This window comes from Ixodes scapularis, unplaced genomic scaffold, assembly GCF_016920785.2.
Source record: "Ixodes scapularis isolate PalLabHiFi unplaced genomic scaffold, ASM1692078v2 PGA_scaffold3__209_contigs__length_174095766, whole genome shotgun sequence".
Classification (NCBI taxonomy): Eukaryota; Metazoa; Arthropoda; class Arachnida; order Ixodida; family Ixodidae; genus Ixodes; species Ixodes scapularis.
In genome coordinates this window covers 105,030,665-105,049,103 of record NW_024609868.1, presented here as the reverse complement: position 1 = coordinate 105,049,103, position 18,439 = coordinate 105,030,665, and the positions used below count along the sequence as shown (strand labels likewise).

The window sequence follows — 18,439 nt, the reverse complement described above, 5'->3', positions numbered from 1 at the left end:
GGGATGGTGCACGCGTGCCGTCTGCATTTGAAAATAAATGGAAACTTTGTGAGTGTGTAGCTTTACATTGTAGTAAAAGTTTCAAAATTAAACTTACTGCTATGCAAGAGTATACTATGTTGGGCAGAGATGCACTTACAGCCTGCGTTCATCATGCGCGATTCATTCTTTCTTAACTCAAGATCAAAGAAAGAATATTTTATATAGCAAGATTTGTAAATTCACTCAATTGGGCATAGTTGGCCATCTCTATAGGATTCATTTTATGTCAAATCTGTTGTTTACTTGCCATCCCAAGACATCAGACCTTCTTAGTTCACAGTTCATAAATATAGATAGATTAAACTTAGTTTGTAAATAAACAAGTGGAACAACCTTCACAAGTTTAGCTGGGTTTTCATCTAAGCATTACGCAGTGGTAGTGAAAGGTGTGGAAAAACTATTCGATTTGAAAATATTCGGCCAAAACCACTATTCGCTTCGAATTCGCTTCGAGCGCAAAATCCACTATTCGCACAAGACTAAAGAGCAGTCATGCCTCATTATGACCTCCGAGATTACCGGTGCACAAAGCTTTGCTTTAAAATTTACACTTCAAAAGAGCCTTCATTGTGTTGTGACTTTTTTTTTATACTGAACTTCAACCCTGTCTATCCTACTTTCTGTTTATTTTTTTTAATTCTTTTTGCTGGGGCTGGTGGTTGTGATGGTGTGAATAATTGTAGAAACTGCCCTCTGAGTGTGCTTTTTATTCATTATTTTTCTAGAGCCAGTTTGCTAAGCAACCTGATTGGAGAAACTTCTGTGACACAACGATGGCTGGTGAGTTCATTCGTACAGTCATTCTCGTCTATACAACTTATTGTAATATATCTTAAGCCATGATGTCTCGGTGTACTTGCTCCTTGTTCTCTAGAAGACATGCTGAGCTGGCAAGTTCACTCAAACAGAGGTGCAGGTTTGTCCTCGTGCACTTACACACCCATTTTGGTTTCTTCCCTTGTGCAGAGAGGTGAAATTAGCAACTTCCAGTACCTGATGCACCTGAATACTTTAGCGGGACGGTCGTACAATGACCTGATGCAATACCCCGTCTTCCCCTGGGTCCTGGCCGACTACGACTCGGAGGTGTGTGCTTGCTTGCCCCCGACAGGGTTTCTTGTTCCCTCTGACCATCCTGTCGATTCCCTAGACCGGTGGCTCCCAAATGGGGGTCCTTGGGCCCTTTGGGCTCAGTGAAGGCCCCCTTAACCGGCAACTCTGCTCAGTTCCAAAAATTTCGAGGTAATGAGTGATTTCACACTAAAAAAAGTGAAAGCCGTTTACAGCTCCCTGTAACGCCGAATTAGAGCGCAGCTCTTGAGGAGGAGGAGGGAAGGGTACTGGGGGGGGGTCAAGTGACCTTGGGTGGGGGTCACGTCACGTGACGATGATGATGCCGATGACGTCATCAGTAACGATGACGATGCGGATACCGATGACGTCATCAGTGATAATGACAATGCGGATGCCGGTGACGTCATCAGTGATGATGACGATGCCAGGGACGTCATCAGTGACGTCACTGATGACGTCATCAGCGATGATGACGATGTGGATGCCGGTGACATCATCAATGATGATGACGATGCGGATGCCGGTGACGTCATCAGTGACGTCACTGATGACGTCATCAGCGATGATGATGATGACGATGCGGATGCCGGTGACGTCATCAGTGACGTCACTGATGACAATGACGATGCAGATGCCGGTGATGTCATCAGTGATGACGATGCGGATGCTGGTGACGTCATCAGTGACGTCACTGATGACGTCATCAGTGATGATAACGCTGACGATGCGGATGCCGGTGACGTCATCAGTGACGTCACTGATGACGTCATCGGGGGTCACGTGGCCCCAGGGGTCATGTGACTTGGGGAGCCACGTGACTTTGGGTGTCACGTGACCTTGGGGGTCACGTGACCCTGGGGGAGGGGTCACGTGACCTTGGGGAGTCACTTGACCTTGTGATGACCTTGGGGGTCGGGTGACCTTGGGATGACCTTGGTTACGCTGACGCCGCTCAAGCCGGGAACGGGCCCCTAAGAGCTGCGCTCTAAAACACTAATAAAAGGTGCAGCATCATTTGCTTCGTGAAAAATGGTCTACATATTGTTAAATCTTACATTAAACATGAGCAGAAATTGAAACCGAAACTTCGGCTCCGCTTGGCAACATTAGCTTCGGATCTCAAGAAAAGCTCCGGGCCACTATCACGGGGTGGGAAATGTCATGTGATCATCTACACCAGGGGTGGCCAGGCTGACCCTGCCTAAGAGCTTGGGTTGCAGGGTTGCATACACGCGGTAAGATGCACAGCAAAAAAGCAGTTGAAAAAAAAAACAAAAAAAAAACTATAAATTGTAAGGAAAAAAAAATGTGGAGGATGGCAAAAGCAAGGGGAGAGGCACGCGCTGGCGCGTAGGGAGAGCAGGGAGGGCCCGCTGTCGGAATGGTAGTCTTCGTCTCTGCGAAAACTGCTGATGCTGCGCGACTCCCTTAACCCCAAAATAAAATGAGCCCAAAAAAAAGGTGGCAAGTCGATTGTGTTGACAACAAGGTTGTGCACTCGCACTGCAAAGGCCTTATCTTTGTTTACCTTTTCCTTTTGCCATTATTGTTTTGCTTTTTTTTTTGCTTTTTTTTTCTTGCTGCCTGAACTTAGTAAGCTTTCTTTTTTGTTATTTGCTTAACTTTTTTTAATGATTTTTTTTATGCAACTCACTTTTCTGTTTTTTTTTTTATTTTTTTTTTTTTTTTTTTTTTTTCGTGTTTTGTTTTTTATGTTGTGTGGAGGTCCCGGCCAGGCGTGCATATAAGCGTGGCGGTGTTTGCGGTCTCCGCCAGCTATGCTGTACTGTATTTAGCGGCTCTTTGATGCTCCATTTGATAAGCTCTTGTTTGTCACGGCCTTTGGTATTAGCAGAGACGCCAGGAAATTTCAATTCAAGCTTAATTTTAACATATCTTTGTATATCACATTATTGATATATCAAACTATTTTACGATCCCCTTTGAATTCGATATATCCGGGTTTGACTGTATTGTATTTTTTCAAAAACAGAAATGAAGCAGAGTTGCCCTTTAAGGTGTGCAATTAAACGTCAGTCCAGCCCAGCAATCTTTTTTTTTTTATATTGATGCTGTTGTTTTTTTAGAAAGCTAAGTAAACCAAACCATGTGTACCGAATGAGTAGGGTCTATTATTCTTTATTTGAGAGATTCAAGGTTGGTTCGCATGCTTTGAGTTTTTTTTTATTTACCCTTTTGTTGCTGCAATTGTCCACTACCCCCCTCTCCCCCCTCCCCTTTGCCGGATGGGGGGTTCCATCACTTTTTCTGATCCAGAATGGGTCCCAAAACATGAGTGGTTGGAAGCCGTTGCCCTAGACCACCAAATAGTTCTTAAACCACCAGAGACCACCTAATTTGCTCCTAACCATCTCGGTGACATCATGAACCAAACAGAGATTGCCAAACTTTTCAATCTTGAAGAACCCTTGTTTTGAGGAACTGCCCCCCGTCTCGGCACTGATGTAGCAAAGCAGTGCAGGAGCCCACCGACCTTGTACACCATAATGCACACTACAAGCGGTGTTTGGCTCAGTTATTCATTGATGCATTGCTCAGACCCGCTAAAATAGTACTGGAAATTAGGAGCAGGGACGGTCAAAGAAATTTTGGAGCTCGGGAAACCCACAAGGGCACTATGATGAGCCCCCGAATTTTTAGGAACTCAGATTGAGGAACTATGTCATAGACCACCAGGGATGGCCGGTGTCTTGTGCCTGCCCCCGCTCTCTGGAGTTCAGACTACTAGTCTTTGACCACCGCAGGTCTACCAGTCATTTACCTGTGCTGAGCTATGCATGAGGGTTGGCACTTTGGTCTCACCAACTGTGAAGCACCATAAAACGGCAAAACTGTTGCCGAATGCCTACGTCGGACAATCCTTAAAATGAAAGATGTGACGGTGGCGATGTGAAACTGGACAGTCAGGTAATTATCATAGGGACAGTCAGATAATCATCATAGGAACTGATGTCGCCAAAAACTTTTTTTAATGTTGCGACGTCAGCTGCCATTAGCTATTCGAAAAGTAACATTTGTTTGACCAAGTTTCATTATGTTGCAAGTGCTCTTGTCGGTGTGCGACCGTGAGCCACCGCAGCAAGCGGGTAACACGACGCTTGGTTGCCACTGTGACTAGCAGTCGTATCTCGACATGGGCTCTCGCTTCGTGCTTAAACGTAGTAGAATGGGCCTTTTCTCAAACCTCATAATCTCCCCAAATGTTTCTCCGTAGGAACTGGACCTAAACGACTCTGCAACTTTTCGAGACTTCAGCAAGCCCATGGGTGCACAAACGAGCGACCGCCTCGATCAATTCAAGAAGCGCTACAGAGAGTGGGACGATCCCCACGGTTTGTATTCTCTCTGATCTATAATTAGATTGCAACCGCTCGTTTTAGATAGCTGTCGTAGTGGTGCATCGTCTTCAACCTCTGCCCTCACTCTTTATTTCTAGGAGAGACACCGCCGTACCACTACGGCACATTTTATTCGTCTGCCATGATTGTTGCCTCGTACCTTGTCCGAATGGAGCCCTTCACGCAACACTTCCTCAAACTACAGGTTTGGTCCTTTCTATGGTTCCTTGGCCGCATAGCTTTCTTGTTGTAATCTATAGGTGAAACCAGCGGGCTTGTGACGTATAGCTTCAAACAAGGCTGTTCACCTTATTTTGATACGGTTGGAAAGGTAAGGCCAAAGGTCAATTATTGCAGTTGCAAAAATATTTTAGTGGCAAATATTTTATTGATTGGAATTATCTTGAAATTGTTGGGTATGCATTTCTTTATGCAAAAACATTCATACTATAATAGCAAATATTTAAATGAATGGAACATCTCCCACTCTGTCTTTCTCTCTTCAGCCTGTCTTCTCCTCCTCCCCTTTTTTCTTATTCTGGTTGCTTTTTCCTTGTTATGTATTCAGTAGCACCAGAATATTATCCCAGTGTTTACAGCAAGGACTCGTCAGATTTAGGCCTCACCTGAGCACCTCTCACGTGCAGCATTTTCTGCTCAAAGAAACGAGCGACCCCACATCCAGTTGGGCCGGTTTCTCCATGCCGTCTCCTCTCCTCTGTGCAGGGGGGACATTTTGATCTGGCCGACCGCATGTTCCACAGCGTAAAGGACGCCTGGCTTTCTGCTTCCAAGCACAACATGGCCGACGTCAAGGAACTCATCCCAGAGTTCTTCTACTTGCCCGAGTTCCTGGTGAACAGTAACCGTTTCGACCTGGGTGCGTCTGCCCAACTCCGGGCCCAAGTTGTTCTTTGACGCGTCCCGTAAGGCCTTGTCACACTGAGGCAACACGATGGCAACAGCAACACAACACGTTGTCTAACAGTCGGGCAACTTGTTGCTCGCTCCCCGTGTTGTCCAACAAACCTGTCGCATCACGGCAACAACAGCACAACATGGACAACAACGAAAATGTTGCCTTGGTATGACAGCTTTCGGCAACAAAAACAGCAGCAACTTGTGTTGGACAACGCATGTTGCCCTGATCGCTGGCTGAGTGAATTTCGGGCCTGCAACACGATAACACAGATAGTTTCGATGGTAGAGCTAGTTTCCTATCAATAACGTCTTACTCGAATAAAATCGTGGAAAACGTTATTTAACAATAATTGAGGCTGGCGTGCAGTTAAAATAATTTGAGAAATGTTTTTATTGCATAATTACGGAAAGTGATTGTCGAAATGGTCACAGATACGGTCGTGAAGGTTCAGACTAGTGTTGAAATCAGAACTGCCAGACCAGCTCACGTAACTGCTAGTGAAATAAAATGGCATGCCTACTGACCTGCCAGGGTGTACAGCGACCAGGAAAATTGGGAATTATCAGGGAAATATTAATTACCGGGAAAAATCAGGGAATTGTCAGGGATATTGTCAAAAAGCGAGGCCAGTCAGGGAAAATGAGCCGGAAACGCCATCGAGTGCCCTGAGCAAAGGCTTGAGGACTTGGTAGCAGAAAAATTGACAATAAATTCTGCTTAGAGCGTAACGCGGACTCTGCTTACCTGATATAAAGTGTGTGCTACCCGATGCAAAGGGAACAGCCGACAAATCCAGTTGAAGCCTTGGCTTGGCTTGGATTGGATTGAAGGCGCAACACTAGGCTAAATCCAGGTTAGAGCCACTAGATTTAGTAGCAAGTAGGAAATCCGCAGACCCCAATCCAATCCAAGCCTTAAGCCGAAAGTATCCGAAAGTGTGCATCTGGCGGCCATGCTGCCCATCTGGCGGCCATGCTGCCATTCGGTTATGATTGTGTGGGGTTGAGCACCGTGCTTTCATTTTGTTTGCGGAAGTGGCCTCTTCACTGACGATGTCAGCGGCAAGAAAGGGCTCATTTAATTCTGACTCAACGAACCCGAATATTTCGGAATATGCAAGTTGATTAAGCCTGTGCAAAATTATTCTCACAGTGCTCAGTGCTCAATGCTCAATGTCTTGTGTTGTAAGGGTCTCATGCATTTAACCGCCTCTACAGTGGTCAGGTAATTTCACCTGAAATTGTCAGGGAGAACCTGGAAAAGTCAGGGAATTTCAAAATAATAATTTGCTAGACACCCTGCCTGCTAATGAAGCATAATACTACTAATCCAGGAAAGCAAGGATTAAAAAATCGAAGCATGAAAACAGACACACTGATCATGACTGTTGATGCTTGAAACTTGGAAACTGACGCTGTCAGACCTTTGATTTCTTTCGATAATACCCAGGAAGTTTTGGGGAATGAATTGATCACATAGTAGGCGGTAGGCAAATAGACAGTGTTGAAAAATATTTATTCTACCGATTGTTAAAAAGGCCGATCATGACGGTGTCGCAGTTTTTAAGCATCAGTTAGCTCAACACCATGCTACAAAATGCGCTTTTGGGTACTGCCGGCGAACTTAACTTCACGGTAGAAATAGGAATTGCATGAAAGAAAGAACCGGACAGAAACCCTTTATAGGGTGGCGTAAATCCCAAACATATATCAGCAATCTCATTTTCCTCGGTTATGGCCATCTGCTTTGTCAGCGAATGAAGAAAATTTTGATAAAATAAAAAAAGGCTAGAATATACTTCCCGTGTCAAGTTTTCTAATCACAGTCACTGGTAGATGCCGTCCTGTGGTAATTTCCGGCTCTGAATTCGAACGCACTAGCACTTTGTAGAGTCACATTTCCAGCGATGCCACGCCGCACACGAACGATGGTAAATATTCAAGTGTTCCCCATGTTGTCCCTGCCATCAGCGCAGTGTGGCAGGGTTGTCGGACAACAAATCGGTCAACACGGTTGCCGGGTGGCAGCAACATGTTGCCCGACTGTTGTTGCCTTGATGTGAGAGTCGCTGGCAACACAATTTCCTCGTGTTGCCAGATAGAGTTGTCCAACTGTTGCCTCAGTGTGACGGAGCGTTCCCTAGGGCCACTGAATATGCTATGCAGGAATTCTCAAACTTATTGATTTCAAGGCAGCTGAGAAACCCCTACCGGCCTCAGCAGCGATGCAACAAAGCAATGCAGAAGTGTGCCAAGCTTGTAAACAGCGATAAACGGAATAGAGAGTGTTTGGCTCCTAGTTATGCGTCAATGGCTGGCTGAGGTCTTATAAAATAGTGCTTAAAACTCAATAAAAAAACTCACATATAGGAACAGGGGCAATTTACAAAATTAAGGTGCTCGGCATACCTCTGATGGTACCCTGGGACACCCCCTGGTTCCCAGGAACACAGTTTGACAATCCGTGGCTCAGAGCGCCGACACTTCATTCCCCGATAGTCTCACGAACGGTGCCGTTTTGTTGCTCAGTTAGGAGCGGGCACAATTGGCGACAATTGCAATTCCAAAATGCGACTTCCTGAGCTCTAGATATGGCGTCAGGAAGCTTAGGCAATATTATCTTGCTCCGTCACAAACCGTTCCAACATCTCGGAGGGCGGAAAAGCGTTCCCTGCAGTTTCAGATAAAGCAACAAGGATTTTGAGTGCCGAGATGACGGAAGCGTCGTTACTTCGGAGTGTAGCTTATTTAATTGCTCTGGCGTCTCTTTACGCGAGTGCCGCATCACGGTGTGTTCCGTTTACACGGTTGCAGGCTGCAAACAGAACGGCGTTCAGCTGGACGACATTCTCCTGCCATCTTGGGCGAAGGGCGACCCACGAGAATTCATACGGGTGCACAGAATGGTGAGCACCGCCCCTTGCACGAATCTCTCGGAAGTCACGTGGCACTCGTTGAGCGCAGGACTGGCTAAGATAGCTCGTAGCGTCTGCTGTGGCACATCTCGAGGTGGAACAAGCTACTATAAATGAAAAAATAAATAAGTTAACATTTTTTTTTTTTTTTATACAAGAACGGATAAATGATTTCTATAATTCTTTTAAATTAAACATAGCATCGTTCGTTTTGCATTTTGATTATTTCGAAATAACATGACTCCGAGGCTTCAAGTATAGATGCCGTTTCTAGTCATTCTTCCTTTCGACGGGTCTCTGAGCCTTTATGAAAAGTAGATGCATCCAGCGACTCTCGGCACAATGGCTTCCCCGAAACCACTTCCATCCGTCGGTTTCCCTAAGCGCTCTAGTTGGTTGACTCCTAATGTCGGCAGCACTCCTCTGGTGCTTCAGTTTGTCCGTAGGAAAAGCTTTCTCATAGCACGACGAAAGGATTACGAACCAAGTGATCTAAGGACTGTGATGTGCGGCATCAACTGCAACGTGCAGCGGAGGGCGTGACACTGCCGCCGCGTGTCTTTCTACAGGCATTGGAGAGCGACTACGTGAGTGCCCACCTGCACGAGTGGATCGACCTCATCTTCGGCTACAAGCAGCAGGGCCAGCCCGCGGTGGAGGCCGTCAACGTCTTCCACCACCTATTCTACGAGGGGAACGTGGACATCTACAGCATAGACGATCCCCTTAAGAAGAATGCCACCATCGGCTTCATCAACAATTTTGGCCAGATCCCGAAGCAGGTGAGCTATAGACTCGCTAAAAAGCTACAGAGTAGTGGCAAAGTATCGGCAAAGCCTGGTAAGCACAGAATATGTGATAGGCCTTAAGCTTATCGTCGTTCGTCTGTGGGGCCCCTGGTGAAGGCTCTTCCTTATGCTTCTGCATTTCTTACATTCTTCATAAGCCTGCATATGTTCTGAGGCCATTTACTTCGTGGCAGCCTTGGCTGAGGGAGAAGAAAAGAGGTGCACATGCACGGTGCTGCCTTTCCACTGTATCGAAGATTCGCTCCCGTATCCAATAAACGCCGTGATGTGGTGCAGCATGACATGCCCACACGCTTTCAAGGCCGCGAAGCGTGTAATCGTGCCTGATCGTGCGGCCTTCCATTGAGCGCCGCGCGAAAGGGTTTGCTTTTGCAAGCGAGTGCAAATGCCATCCCTCGGTAGCTCTCAATAAAGCAAAAGAAAGTCCTTCGGTAGCTCGGTTGGTAAAGCACTGGCGCTTACAGTCTCAAGGTGCTGAGTTGAAATCCTGCTTGAGACTAAAGTCTTTTATATGGCTCCCTATAAATAAAGTCTTTTGTGTTAAAAAAAATATATATATATATCTTTTTTTTATAGCACAGTTGTAGATGGCTAGGGTTCTGTTTTTGCTATCCTTGTGCAAAAACAAAAGTCAGAAATCGCATGTAAAACGCTCTATTGTATGGTATTTATATGTAAATGCAGATACGTCTCGTCACCTCGATATGCATTTTTATGAGGAAAGACGTCGAAACGTGTGATAATGGAGATACATCCAAGAACAATAGGCCGTCTCCTGCTCGAGTCGGGTGACATCGCTGCCGTACATATATACAGTCGCCGACCGATTATTCGGACTTCGCAGGGACCAAAAAAACGTCCGAATAATAGAGCAGTCCGAAAAATCAGCAGATTGAAAAAATTGCCTTTATTACTTCCAAGTGGCCTTAAAAAAGCCTTAAATAGTGACCTGCTTCAGGCTACGCCTCCGTTTGCGTTCGGCAACTTTCTGTTAGCTTGAGAATCGCTGCCTTCATTTCTAGCGTTATGGTCAAGTACTTTCTGTGCTTTTAACGACACATCGCGGCGGCAGAAGAACAGATAGGGTCATGACGTCCAAGCCAGCGTTGTCATAACGAGAAGAGAGACGCAAATCCACGAGCGCAAAATGGTGACTGGCGACTTGAAAGGGGGCGGAGGCGCGATGGGTTGGAAGGAAACAAAGCAAAATGATGATGATGATGATGATGGTGATGATGACGTGCAGCTAAATGGAAAGAAAGGGCTAGCATACCGTCACCTGGCGGTAGGAGTTGAGCGTTTGCACGAATATTCCACCGTTAATCGACTCCGTAAGTGTGACGTCATGGGTCCAAACAAACCGTTGCTAGGGTCGTTGTTATGGACAAATACATGTGGCTAGGTTTCGCTGCAAAAACCCGACCGTTCGAAAATCGGGAGTATACGATTTAAACTTCTAAAAATCACAGATATAGAAAGCTTGAATGTCATATATGTTTCGACAGAAGTGTGCCGGTAATCGCTTGTTTCTGAAATATTTACGATTGCAACTTCCGGTCCTCAAGATGCCTGCAGCAGACGACGAATGCAAGAAGAATGCCGTCTGCCACACACTTGCCGGCCAGGCCGGCGCCGGCGTCTGAATCGGGTGAATAAAGACGATATTCTGATATTGCATTTGTTTGAAATATAATGAGTTTCAGACACTTAATTGAATTCATCGTGGGGTGCGATGCAAAATATGGTTTATCGAAAGTCCAGGCGTCGATTGAGATGATCATCTGCTAAAAGATTGCAATGCACCCGTGAGAAAAGCACTTCAGGCGATTGGTAGAGATCCCGAATTTTGTTTGCGGACTCGCGCTATGGGAGGGTGCTTCGTACCTGGTTGTAACCATCGCGTGGAGAAAGATTCCTGCAATTTCTTCAGATTTTCGCAAAACCCCAAAACGCGAAAGAACTGGATAAAAAACAAAAAGTGAGTTTATTACAGATTGTACTCTCATCGCGGGTTCGATGGAGATCTTCACCGAAAGAGCACATCCACTAAATTTAATATATACAAAAAAAAAAAAAAATTGCGAAGTTGCGATAGACATGCAATTTTTTAATAATCTGACAACCTCAATAATAATAGTAACAATTGACTTACCTCGACAGCGTACGATTTGTTTCTTATGCTGGCCTGCACTACGCCGGTAATGCACTTCAAGTCGTCGTCGTAACTGATCTGCATGACGCGGTTTGATTTTACAGAATTTTCGCCCCTCTGAACTAAGCTGGGTTCTTCACAGAAAAAAACGCACATTCCAGAGCCCTCTACGGCCAATAGCGATGAACTTGCTTGTGTTGCTCGTTTACCGACACAACTCAATGAACACGCCCGCTGCAACAGAGGCCAGCAAATCTATCGTTTCGTCTGCTACCAAAGCAAAGCGGAATGAAATACTTCAGAAATGGCTTTCATCGTTGCAATACGACGCTGAGATGACAAGAACATCTCCATAATTAGATATCAACAAGTTAGGTTGCTTACAAAAAAATATTTACTTACTTGTAAGCAAAAATCTAGCCTCGTGTGGAGTCTCCTTGCATTAGTCCATAGCAACGTCCCTAGCAACGGTTTGTTTGGACCCAGACGCCACGTTGTGATGTCATCACTTACGGGGTCAATTGCTCCAAATCCAAAATGGTGTCTTGTGAACGGTGGAGTACTGAGTCAGGATACATGAAGAGTATTTACATGCTTACTGTACGTAAGCCAAAGAAACCTTTACTTTGGTTGAAGGAACCGGGGAAATTGTTTTATATACAAACACCACTTGAGTTCATAGGAACTCCTGAGTTCATGGGAATGCCAGGATTCCTGGGAATCCCTGGGTTCATGGGAACTTCTTGATTCAGTGGAGCTCCTCGGTTTATTGGAACCCTGCTGTATATAGCCCCAACTGACAGGTCTGCAGCATTGTGGGTTAACCTGTAGCACGATTGTGGTTGTCCAGCTTTTCAAGAAACCTCACCCGTTCAAGAAGCTGACCAACAGGACGAGCGTGGTGGACCCAGGCCCCATCATGCCTGGCCTCAGCTACTGCCACGACAAGCTCTTCTTCCACAACCTGGACAACCTCAAGCCTTCCTTGCATCCAATCAAAGGTGAGACCAGCCTTGAGGTGTTGGCTCGTAAGCTACGAGCAGTGCTGACATATTCCGCTAGATGAGCAGCAAGAAATTGAGAGTAGCTGCATTACTACGGTTTTGCATAGAAACTCCGTGATGTCGACGCGAGCTTCCATGCATCCGTAGAATATAGAGCATTTGCAGACCAGACCTACTTGCCTCTTTAGCAGCACATCGATTTCCCCGCAGAGCTGAAAGGCCCAGTGGGGCAGATCATCCAGCATGAGAAGGCAGTGCTGGCGGTGGAGCAGAACAAGGTGCTGATTGGGCCACTGTTCAATCGCTATGTGGCCTGGGGTTTTGCGGACTACAGCATCCGCATGGGTCCCTACGAGAGCGAGCGGGCTGCCTTTGTCTGGGAGGACGTACCCTCCGGGGAGATCCTCTGCTGTGCCTGCCCCGACAACAAGATCGTCATCACCGCCGGCACCAGCTCGGTAGGTGGGATATGGTGGCCATTGTCACAGTGGTCACCAGACTTGACCGCAGTCATCACAGTGGCCATCAGGTTTGACCACAGTGGTCATAGTGACCACTGGTTATAGTCACAGTAACCGCCAGACTTTCAACCACAGTGGTCACAGGGACCATCGGACTTGACCGCAGGGGTCATGGTGGTGTAGTGCAGGGGTTTTCAAACTTTTTCGTCCCAGGGATCCCCAGCAAGCTTCAAAACATCCCAAGGAACCCCGCTCCCCCGCCCTGTTGCCAACTGATAATACTGGGCAATATAGGCATTTAGATACTGAACAAGAGTTTACTGCACTGACAATTAAACTATGACAAAATGGAGGACTACAGACAGAATGAGAATGCAGAGGGGTTAACCTGGGGCACAGTGTAAAAAAATGAAAGCCGTTTACAACCCCCTGTAACGCCGAATTAGAGCGCAGCTCTTGAGGAGGAGGAGGGAAGGGTACTAAGGTTCACGTGCGCTCGGGAGGGAGGGGGGGGGGGGGAAGGGGAGGGGAGGGGAGGGGAGGGGAGGGGAGGGGAGGGGAGGGGAGGGAGGGAGGGAGGGAGGGAGGGAGGGAGGGAGGGAGGGAGGGAGGGAGGGGGGGTTGGGGTTCGGGGGGGGGTGGCCACGTGACCTTGGTGGGGTCACATGACCCCCTCCCCAAGGTCACGTGGGGGTCACATGACGTTGGGGAAGTCACGTGTCCACGGGGGTCATGTGACCCCCCAGAGAATTTTTTCCGCTAGATTTAGTGGGGAATTTTTTCCTCTAGATTTAGCGGGAAAATTTTTTCCACTAGATTTAGCGGGAAAATTTTTCCGCTAGATTTAGCGGGGAAATTTTACCGCTAAACTTAGCGGGAAATTTTTCCGCTAGATCTAGCGGGGAAATTTTGCCGCTAGATTTAGCGGGGAAATTTTGCCACTAGATTAAGTGGGGAAATTTTTCCGCTAAATGTAGCGGGGAAATTTTTTTGCTAGACTTAGAGGGGAAATTTACCCATAACGTACCGCGCAATTACGCCGACAGCGACGCCAACGCCGCTCAAGCCGGGAACGGGCGCCTAAGAGCTGCGCTCTAATATATGTACATATTAGTGCAAAGGGTGAGCTTGCTTTGTCTACAACACCAACTCGATGCGTGGCTCAGTCCGTAGAAGGGTTAACTAGAAGAGGGGGGGGGGGAGGAGAGGAGGAGGGGGGGGGGGAGGCGGGGCATAGGCATTGCGATTTGCTTGCTCGCAAAACCCATGAGACCAGCTCACAGATCCCCTGTGTTCCGTGGAACCCAGTATGAGAACCCCTGGTGTAAAGGCCATAGTGACCACTGGACTTCATCACAGTGGTCACAGTAACCACCAGACTTTACAACAGTGGTCAGAGTGGCCATTGAAGTTGACCACAGTGGTCATGGTGGGTTAACGGTCATAGGGACCACTGGCATAGCCTCCTTTATTCTAGAAAGCCTGTCTAGTCACGAAAGAATGTGGCCACTGTGAAGGGGAAAGGAGATCGGGGGCTCTCTGGCAATGCCAAACAAATGCCCCAGCAGTAAAAACCGGAAACACAAACACGCTTCCTTTACAGCGGAGCTGTTAAGGGCTACATTCCCCAGGATCGTGTCCGGTATGTCGACACAAACCTACCTGGACAGCTACCGCCATCTATAAGCGACGGCAGCAAGCACACAACCAGTCTGCTTGCCGCCGTCGCTCGTAGATGGCGGCAACCTTTCCGGCTATCATAGAAGAATTGATAGTTGGGCGCGTTGGTGGGAATTCATCGTAGGAAACAGCACGAAAAAACAGACAACGACGAAGAAGAAGCACACGTAACAAGTGCAGCGCTCGTCACGTTTCTTTCTTTGTCCTCGTCTGTTTTGCGCGCTGTTTCCTACGCTCTTATCAGTTTCGGTTTGAACTCATGATGGGTCGTCTGCGCATCCTTTCGGGGAAAGGAGACAGGCTGCAGAAGGAGCGGCGACGTACGTACGCAGCAGCGCGAATGGGTCCGCAACCGCCACAAGGCCGCGATCGCCTAGATTTCCACTGCATTCAGCACTTCAGATTACCTTGCCAAAGAGCATATCACTCTTCTAAAAAGCCGCCACCGAGAACAAAACCAGCGATGTAAAGGGTACCGGCGGGCCAACGCCACGGACGACGATCGTGCCACGGAGGCAAAGCGCAAGCACGAGGCGCGGCGATTACTGCACTTCACGCCGGTTGAACAGTTCCCGGGTGCGACGGTGAGGTTCCGGAGGGAGTTCGTGAAAAACCCGTTTGGCGTCACGTGCGCCATGTGCGATCCACTCTGGTTCACCGGAGACGTATCCACGATTGGCGCCGCGTTGGACAAGAAGAAGTGGGAATCAGGCGCGTGCGCGTTGCCGCAGTGTATCAAGTACAGCTCCGCTGGTCTTCCTTCTTCACGAGAGTGGAAAGGTTGAACGTTTTATTTGTACGAGAGATCTCCAGTGCCTAATGGGTTTGCAATGCCCGGGCTCAGGTCGTGACGGTGTGGCAGTTCGACAAGAAGAAAATGAGCCTGAAGCAGAACCTGCACGGCCACACGGAGGCGGTGACTTGCCTGGCTGCCTCCCGGCCCTACAACCTGATCGTGAGCGGCTCCAGAGACTACACCTGCATCCTTTGGGACCTGAGCCGCCTCGTCTTCACCAGGCAGCTGAGGGGGCACACGGCCCCCATCGCAGCCGTGGCCATCAACGACCTCACGGTGAGCCGACACCCTCCTTGTTAAAAGCAGTCATTGTCTGGAAGAGATGTAGAACAACCAAAACTCTGACCAGTTTACTGAAACAAGAGCTTGCACGTTTTTACATCTATTCACTAAACCTGCAAACATTAATCTCACCTAAGGATGAATTGCTAATCAGGTGAGTAGGTCTGCTCACAAGTGTGTGTATAGGATGTGTGCAGTGTCTTCTTTTTTTAACTTCTTTTAACTTCACGAACAGTAGTAGTGTGCTTGACCTGTGTTACGCCGTTATCAGGCAAATAAAGTATGCTGCATGCAACAAAGAAATCATTAGCGATAAAAGTATTTGGCTAAGTTTGACCTCTTTGCTTTACACTTCTAAAACACTTATTATCATTAACCTAGAGAAAGGAAGCTTCAGGAGCATGGAATGTCTCACCAGTGGCTAGGTAGTAAAGGCTGTCATGTTAGAGTATTACGTATACCTCTCCTAGAAAATGCAGTAAGAGGTCAACCTCACCTCTTATGTGAACCCAGGGCGACCTGGCCACGTGTGCGGGCACCCACATCAGCCTGTGGACCATCAACGGGCGTGAGGTGGCCAGCGTGAACACGGCCACGGGGCGCAGCGACCGGCTGCAGCAGATCCTGTGCGTCTGCTTCTCCCAACTCAACGAGTGGGACAACCAGAACGTCATCATGACGGGCTCCAGTGACGGCGTCGTGCGGGTCAGTGCGCCGTGCTCGCCCGACCTTGCACCGTCTGATTCGGTCGGAGTGGCTCAATGTACAGAGAGCCAGAGAATACTACAGTCTAAACTCATTACAACAGACATTTGGATATGACATACCGATTTGTGAAGTTTGGTTGGTTTTCCTCTAGACACCATTGATTCAAGTTCATATCTGCATACAACATACTCCTCCTGCAACAGACTGAAATCTTTTTCAAAATCAAGGTCTGTTATAACGAGCTTAGACTGTAATGGCACATTGTTTTGACGTTTTATTACCGTATTTCATACCTCACTTGTCCTGTTTTGGTGCCTCTTGGGTGCAGGGAGCTACCATAATACCCCGAGAGACAGCCCACCTAAGAGCGAGAGCAAATTGGGTGAAAATGAGGAGTAATGCTGCAATGTGCAATCAAGAAAAAATATTAAAAGTGCTATTTTTGTATTTTGTGAGCTGCCAAACTTGTTTCTACATTGAGAAGGATAGACAACTGTCCTTCGCAGTCAGCAAACTTTGCTTATCTCCCGTTGTGGCCAAGGACACCATTGGCCAGGGCACTGCAATCACTAAAAATGGGCTATCTTTCGGAGTTTTCGAATATGTAGCAAATCATGTAAAAAATAGGGGTGGGTAACCTTTCGAGGGTGGAGCATGTTTCGGGATATTATGATAGTTTGTCCAGTTGAAACCTACAAAGATTCACACTAGAGTCTCTACTACTAGTGTGTACAGCTCTGCAAGTTAATGGAGTGCGGACTTTTGTAGAAAAGCTGCCCTAGGTGCATCTTTGAGGATGTTAGGGGCTATGGACAGAAGCAAAGTTAACTGCTCTGGGCCAGCTACCGTATTTACTCAAATAATGAACACACTTTTTTTCCCGAAAAATTTACACATATTTAGGGGGTGCTTTCATTACGCGGCGTAAAAGTTTTGCATTTACACATGTCACGCAAATGTCATATTAGGTGCCAATATGACACGGCAAAGTACTGTGGCACGTCTCCACTGATGGAGGCGCACCCACGGCTGGTCGCGGGTGCGCCACAGTAACCATGCTTTATAAATTGTGAACCTTTTTAGGGTGCTTTTGGCGTGCCTTTTGCCAAAGGGAAAGCGCCCTACGAAGCTCACTCAGCACGGAGAGCAACGCGACCGTTCTGAGGCCTCACCACTTTCACAATTCGTCCGAAAGCAGACCACAGACGACGGCGTGTTTGTTGACATCAGGGCATCCGATAGGCGAAGAATGTCCGGGGCTGGGCAATTCTTCGGTCCAAGCTTCGTCAAGTGTGCGTGCTGCTCGGTTTCACAGTTGACCACTTCCGCAACTACGCACTTGCAGCCATTACAAGAGCGGCTTGGCTTGGCTTGGCTTGACTTGGCCTGACTGCTTGGCGGCAAAAGAAAATTGGCTTGGTGGCTAACTAAGTTGAACGCAATTCGAGACTCGCGGAGGCAAAAATTAAAGGTGCGATCATTGCACGAGAGAAAAAAAAAAAATCTAAATATTGGTACCCGTTCTGGGGGGTGCATTCATTATGCGAGTAAATACGGTAATTGGCATGCTCATTGCAGCCAGTCCTGCTGCTGTCAGGATAGCTCTCCTGTGACAAGACATAATGCTCAGATATTTTGCGCTCATGTTCAGTGAGAGTTATAAATCCATGATCCACATGAAAATCAATCCTTGTTGGGCCTGCATTATGTTCCTAGTGCCGTTGTTGAGCAGATAATTTTCTGATTGAGGTCTACAGCGAAACTCGTTTAGGACGAACCCACGTACAGCAAATTATTGTCGATATCAAACTCACGGAAAATTAAAATAAAAATGCATGTAAAAAGTACTTTCTATAACGAACAACATATTGGCTATATCTAACTTTTTCCCCCCGGGAAGGCTTCCTAAAACATGCAAACAATCGTCTTCTAGCCTGTCCCTTCCACTTCAAAAAGTAGGAAAGAAAGAGAATTCTAAGAGCTGAAGTTGCGAACTAAATTGAGCGAAGAGAAGTGATTCAGAAATACACTCTGCACAAAAAAAAACAAAAAAACACTGCACGCACTTACAGAAAAAAAAACTTTTTGTCTCAAAATGGTTGCCCACAAAGAGGAGCGATTCAGAATGGGAAATAAGCTAAAAAAACAAACTCTGCACCAGGGTGTCAAACCGAAATTTTTATCGGTTCGGTTCGGGTTCACGGCTTTCGGTTCGGTTCCGGTTCAGTTCTGGGGA

General features: G+C 47.2%; 1 protein-coding gene across 1 annotated transcript in view; it reads left to right on the top strand.

Annotated features, from left to right (window-relative positions):
* The window catches only part of LOC115325373 (WD repeat and FYVE domain-containing protein 3), a 193,923-nt gene that overhangs the window by 130,032 nt on the left and 45,452 nt on the right, over positions 1 to 18,439 (top strand). The window contains exons 53-63 of the mRNA XM_029986093.3: positions 768 to 822; positions 1,009 to 1,128; positions 4,352 to 4,469; positions 4,574 to 4,680; positions 5,202 to 5,355; positions 8,211 to 8,302; positions 8,881 to 9,093; positions 12,123 to 12,273; positions 12,487 to 12,734; positions 15,262 to 15,489; positions 16,009 to 16,200. Of these exons, the coding sequence (XP_029841953.2) occupies positions 768 to 822; positions 1,009 to 1,128; positions 4,352 to 4,469; positions 4,574 to 4,680; positions 5,202 to 5,355; positions 8,211 to 8,302; positions 8,881 to 9,093; positions 12,123 to 12,273; positions 12,487 to 12,734; positions 15,262 to 15,489; positions 16,009 to 16,200 (1,678 nt within the window). The remainder of the gene's footprint in view (positions 1 to 767; positions 823 to 1,008; positions 1,129 to 4,351; positions 4,470 to 4,573; positions 4,681 to 5,201; positions 5,356 to 8,210; positions 8,303 to 8,880; positions 9,094 to 12,122; positions 12,274 to 12,486; positions 12,735 to 15,261; positions 15,490 to 16,008; positions 16,201 to 18,439) is intronic.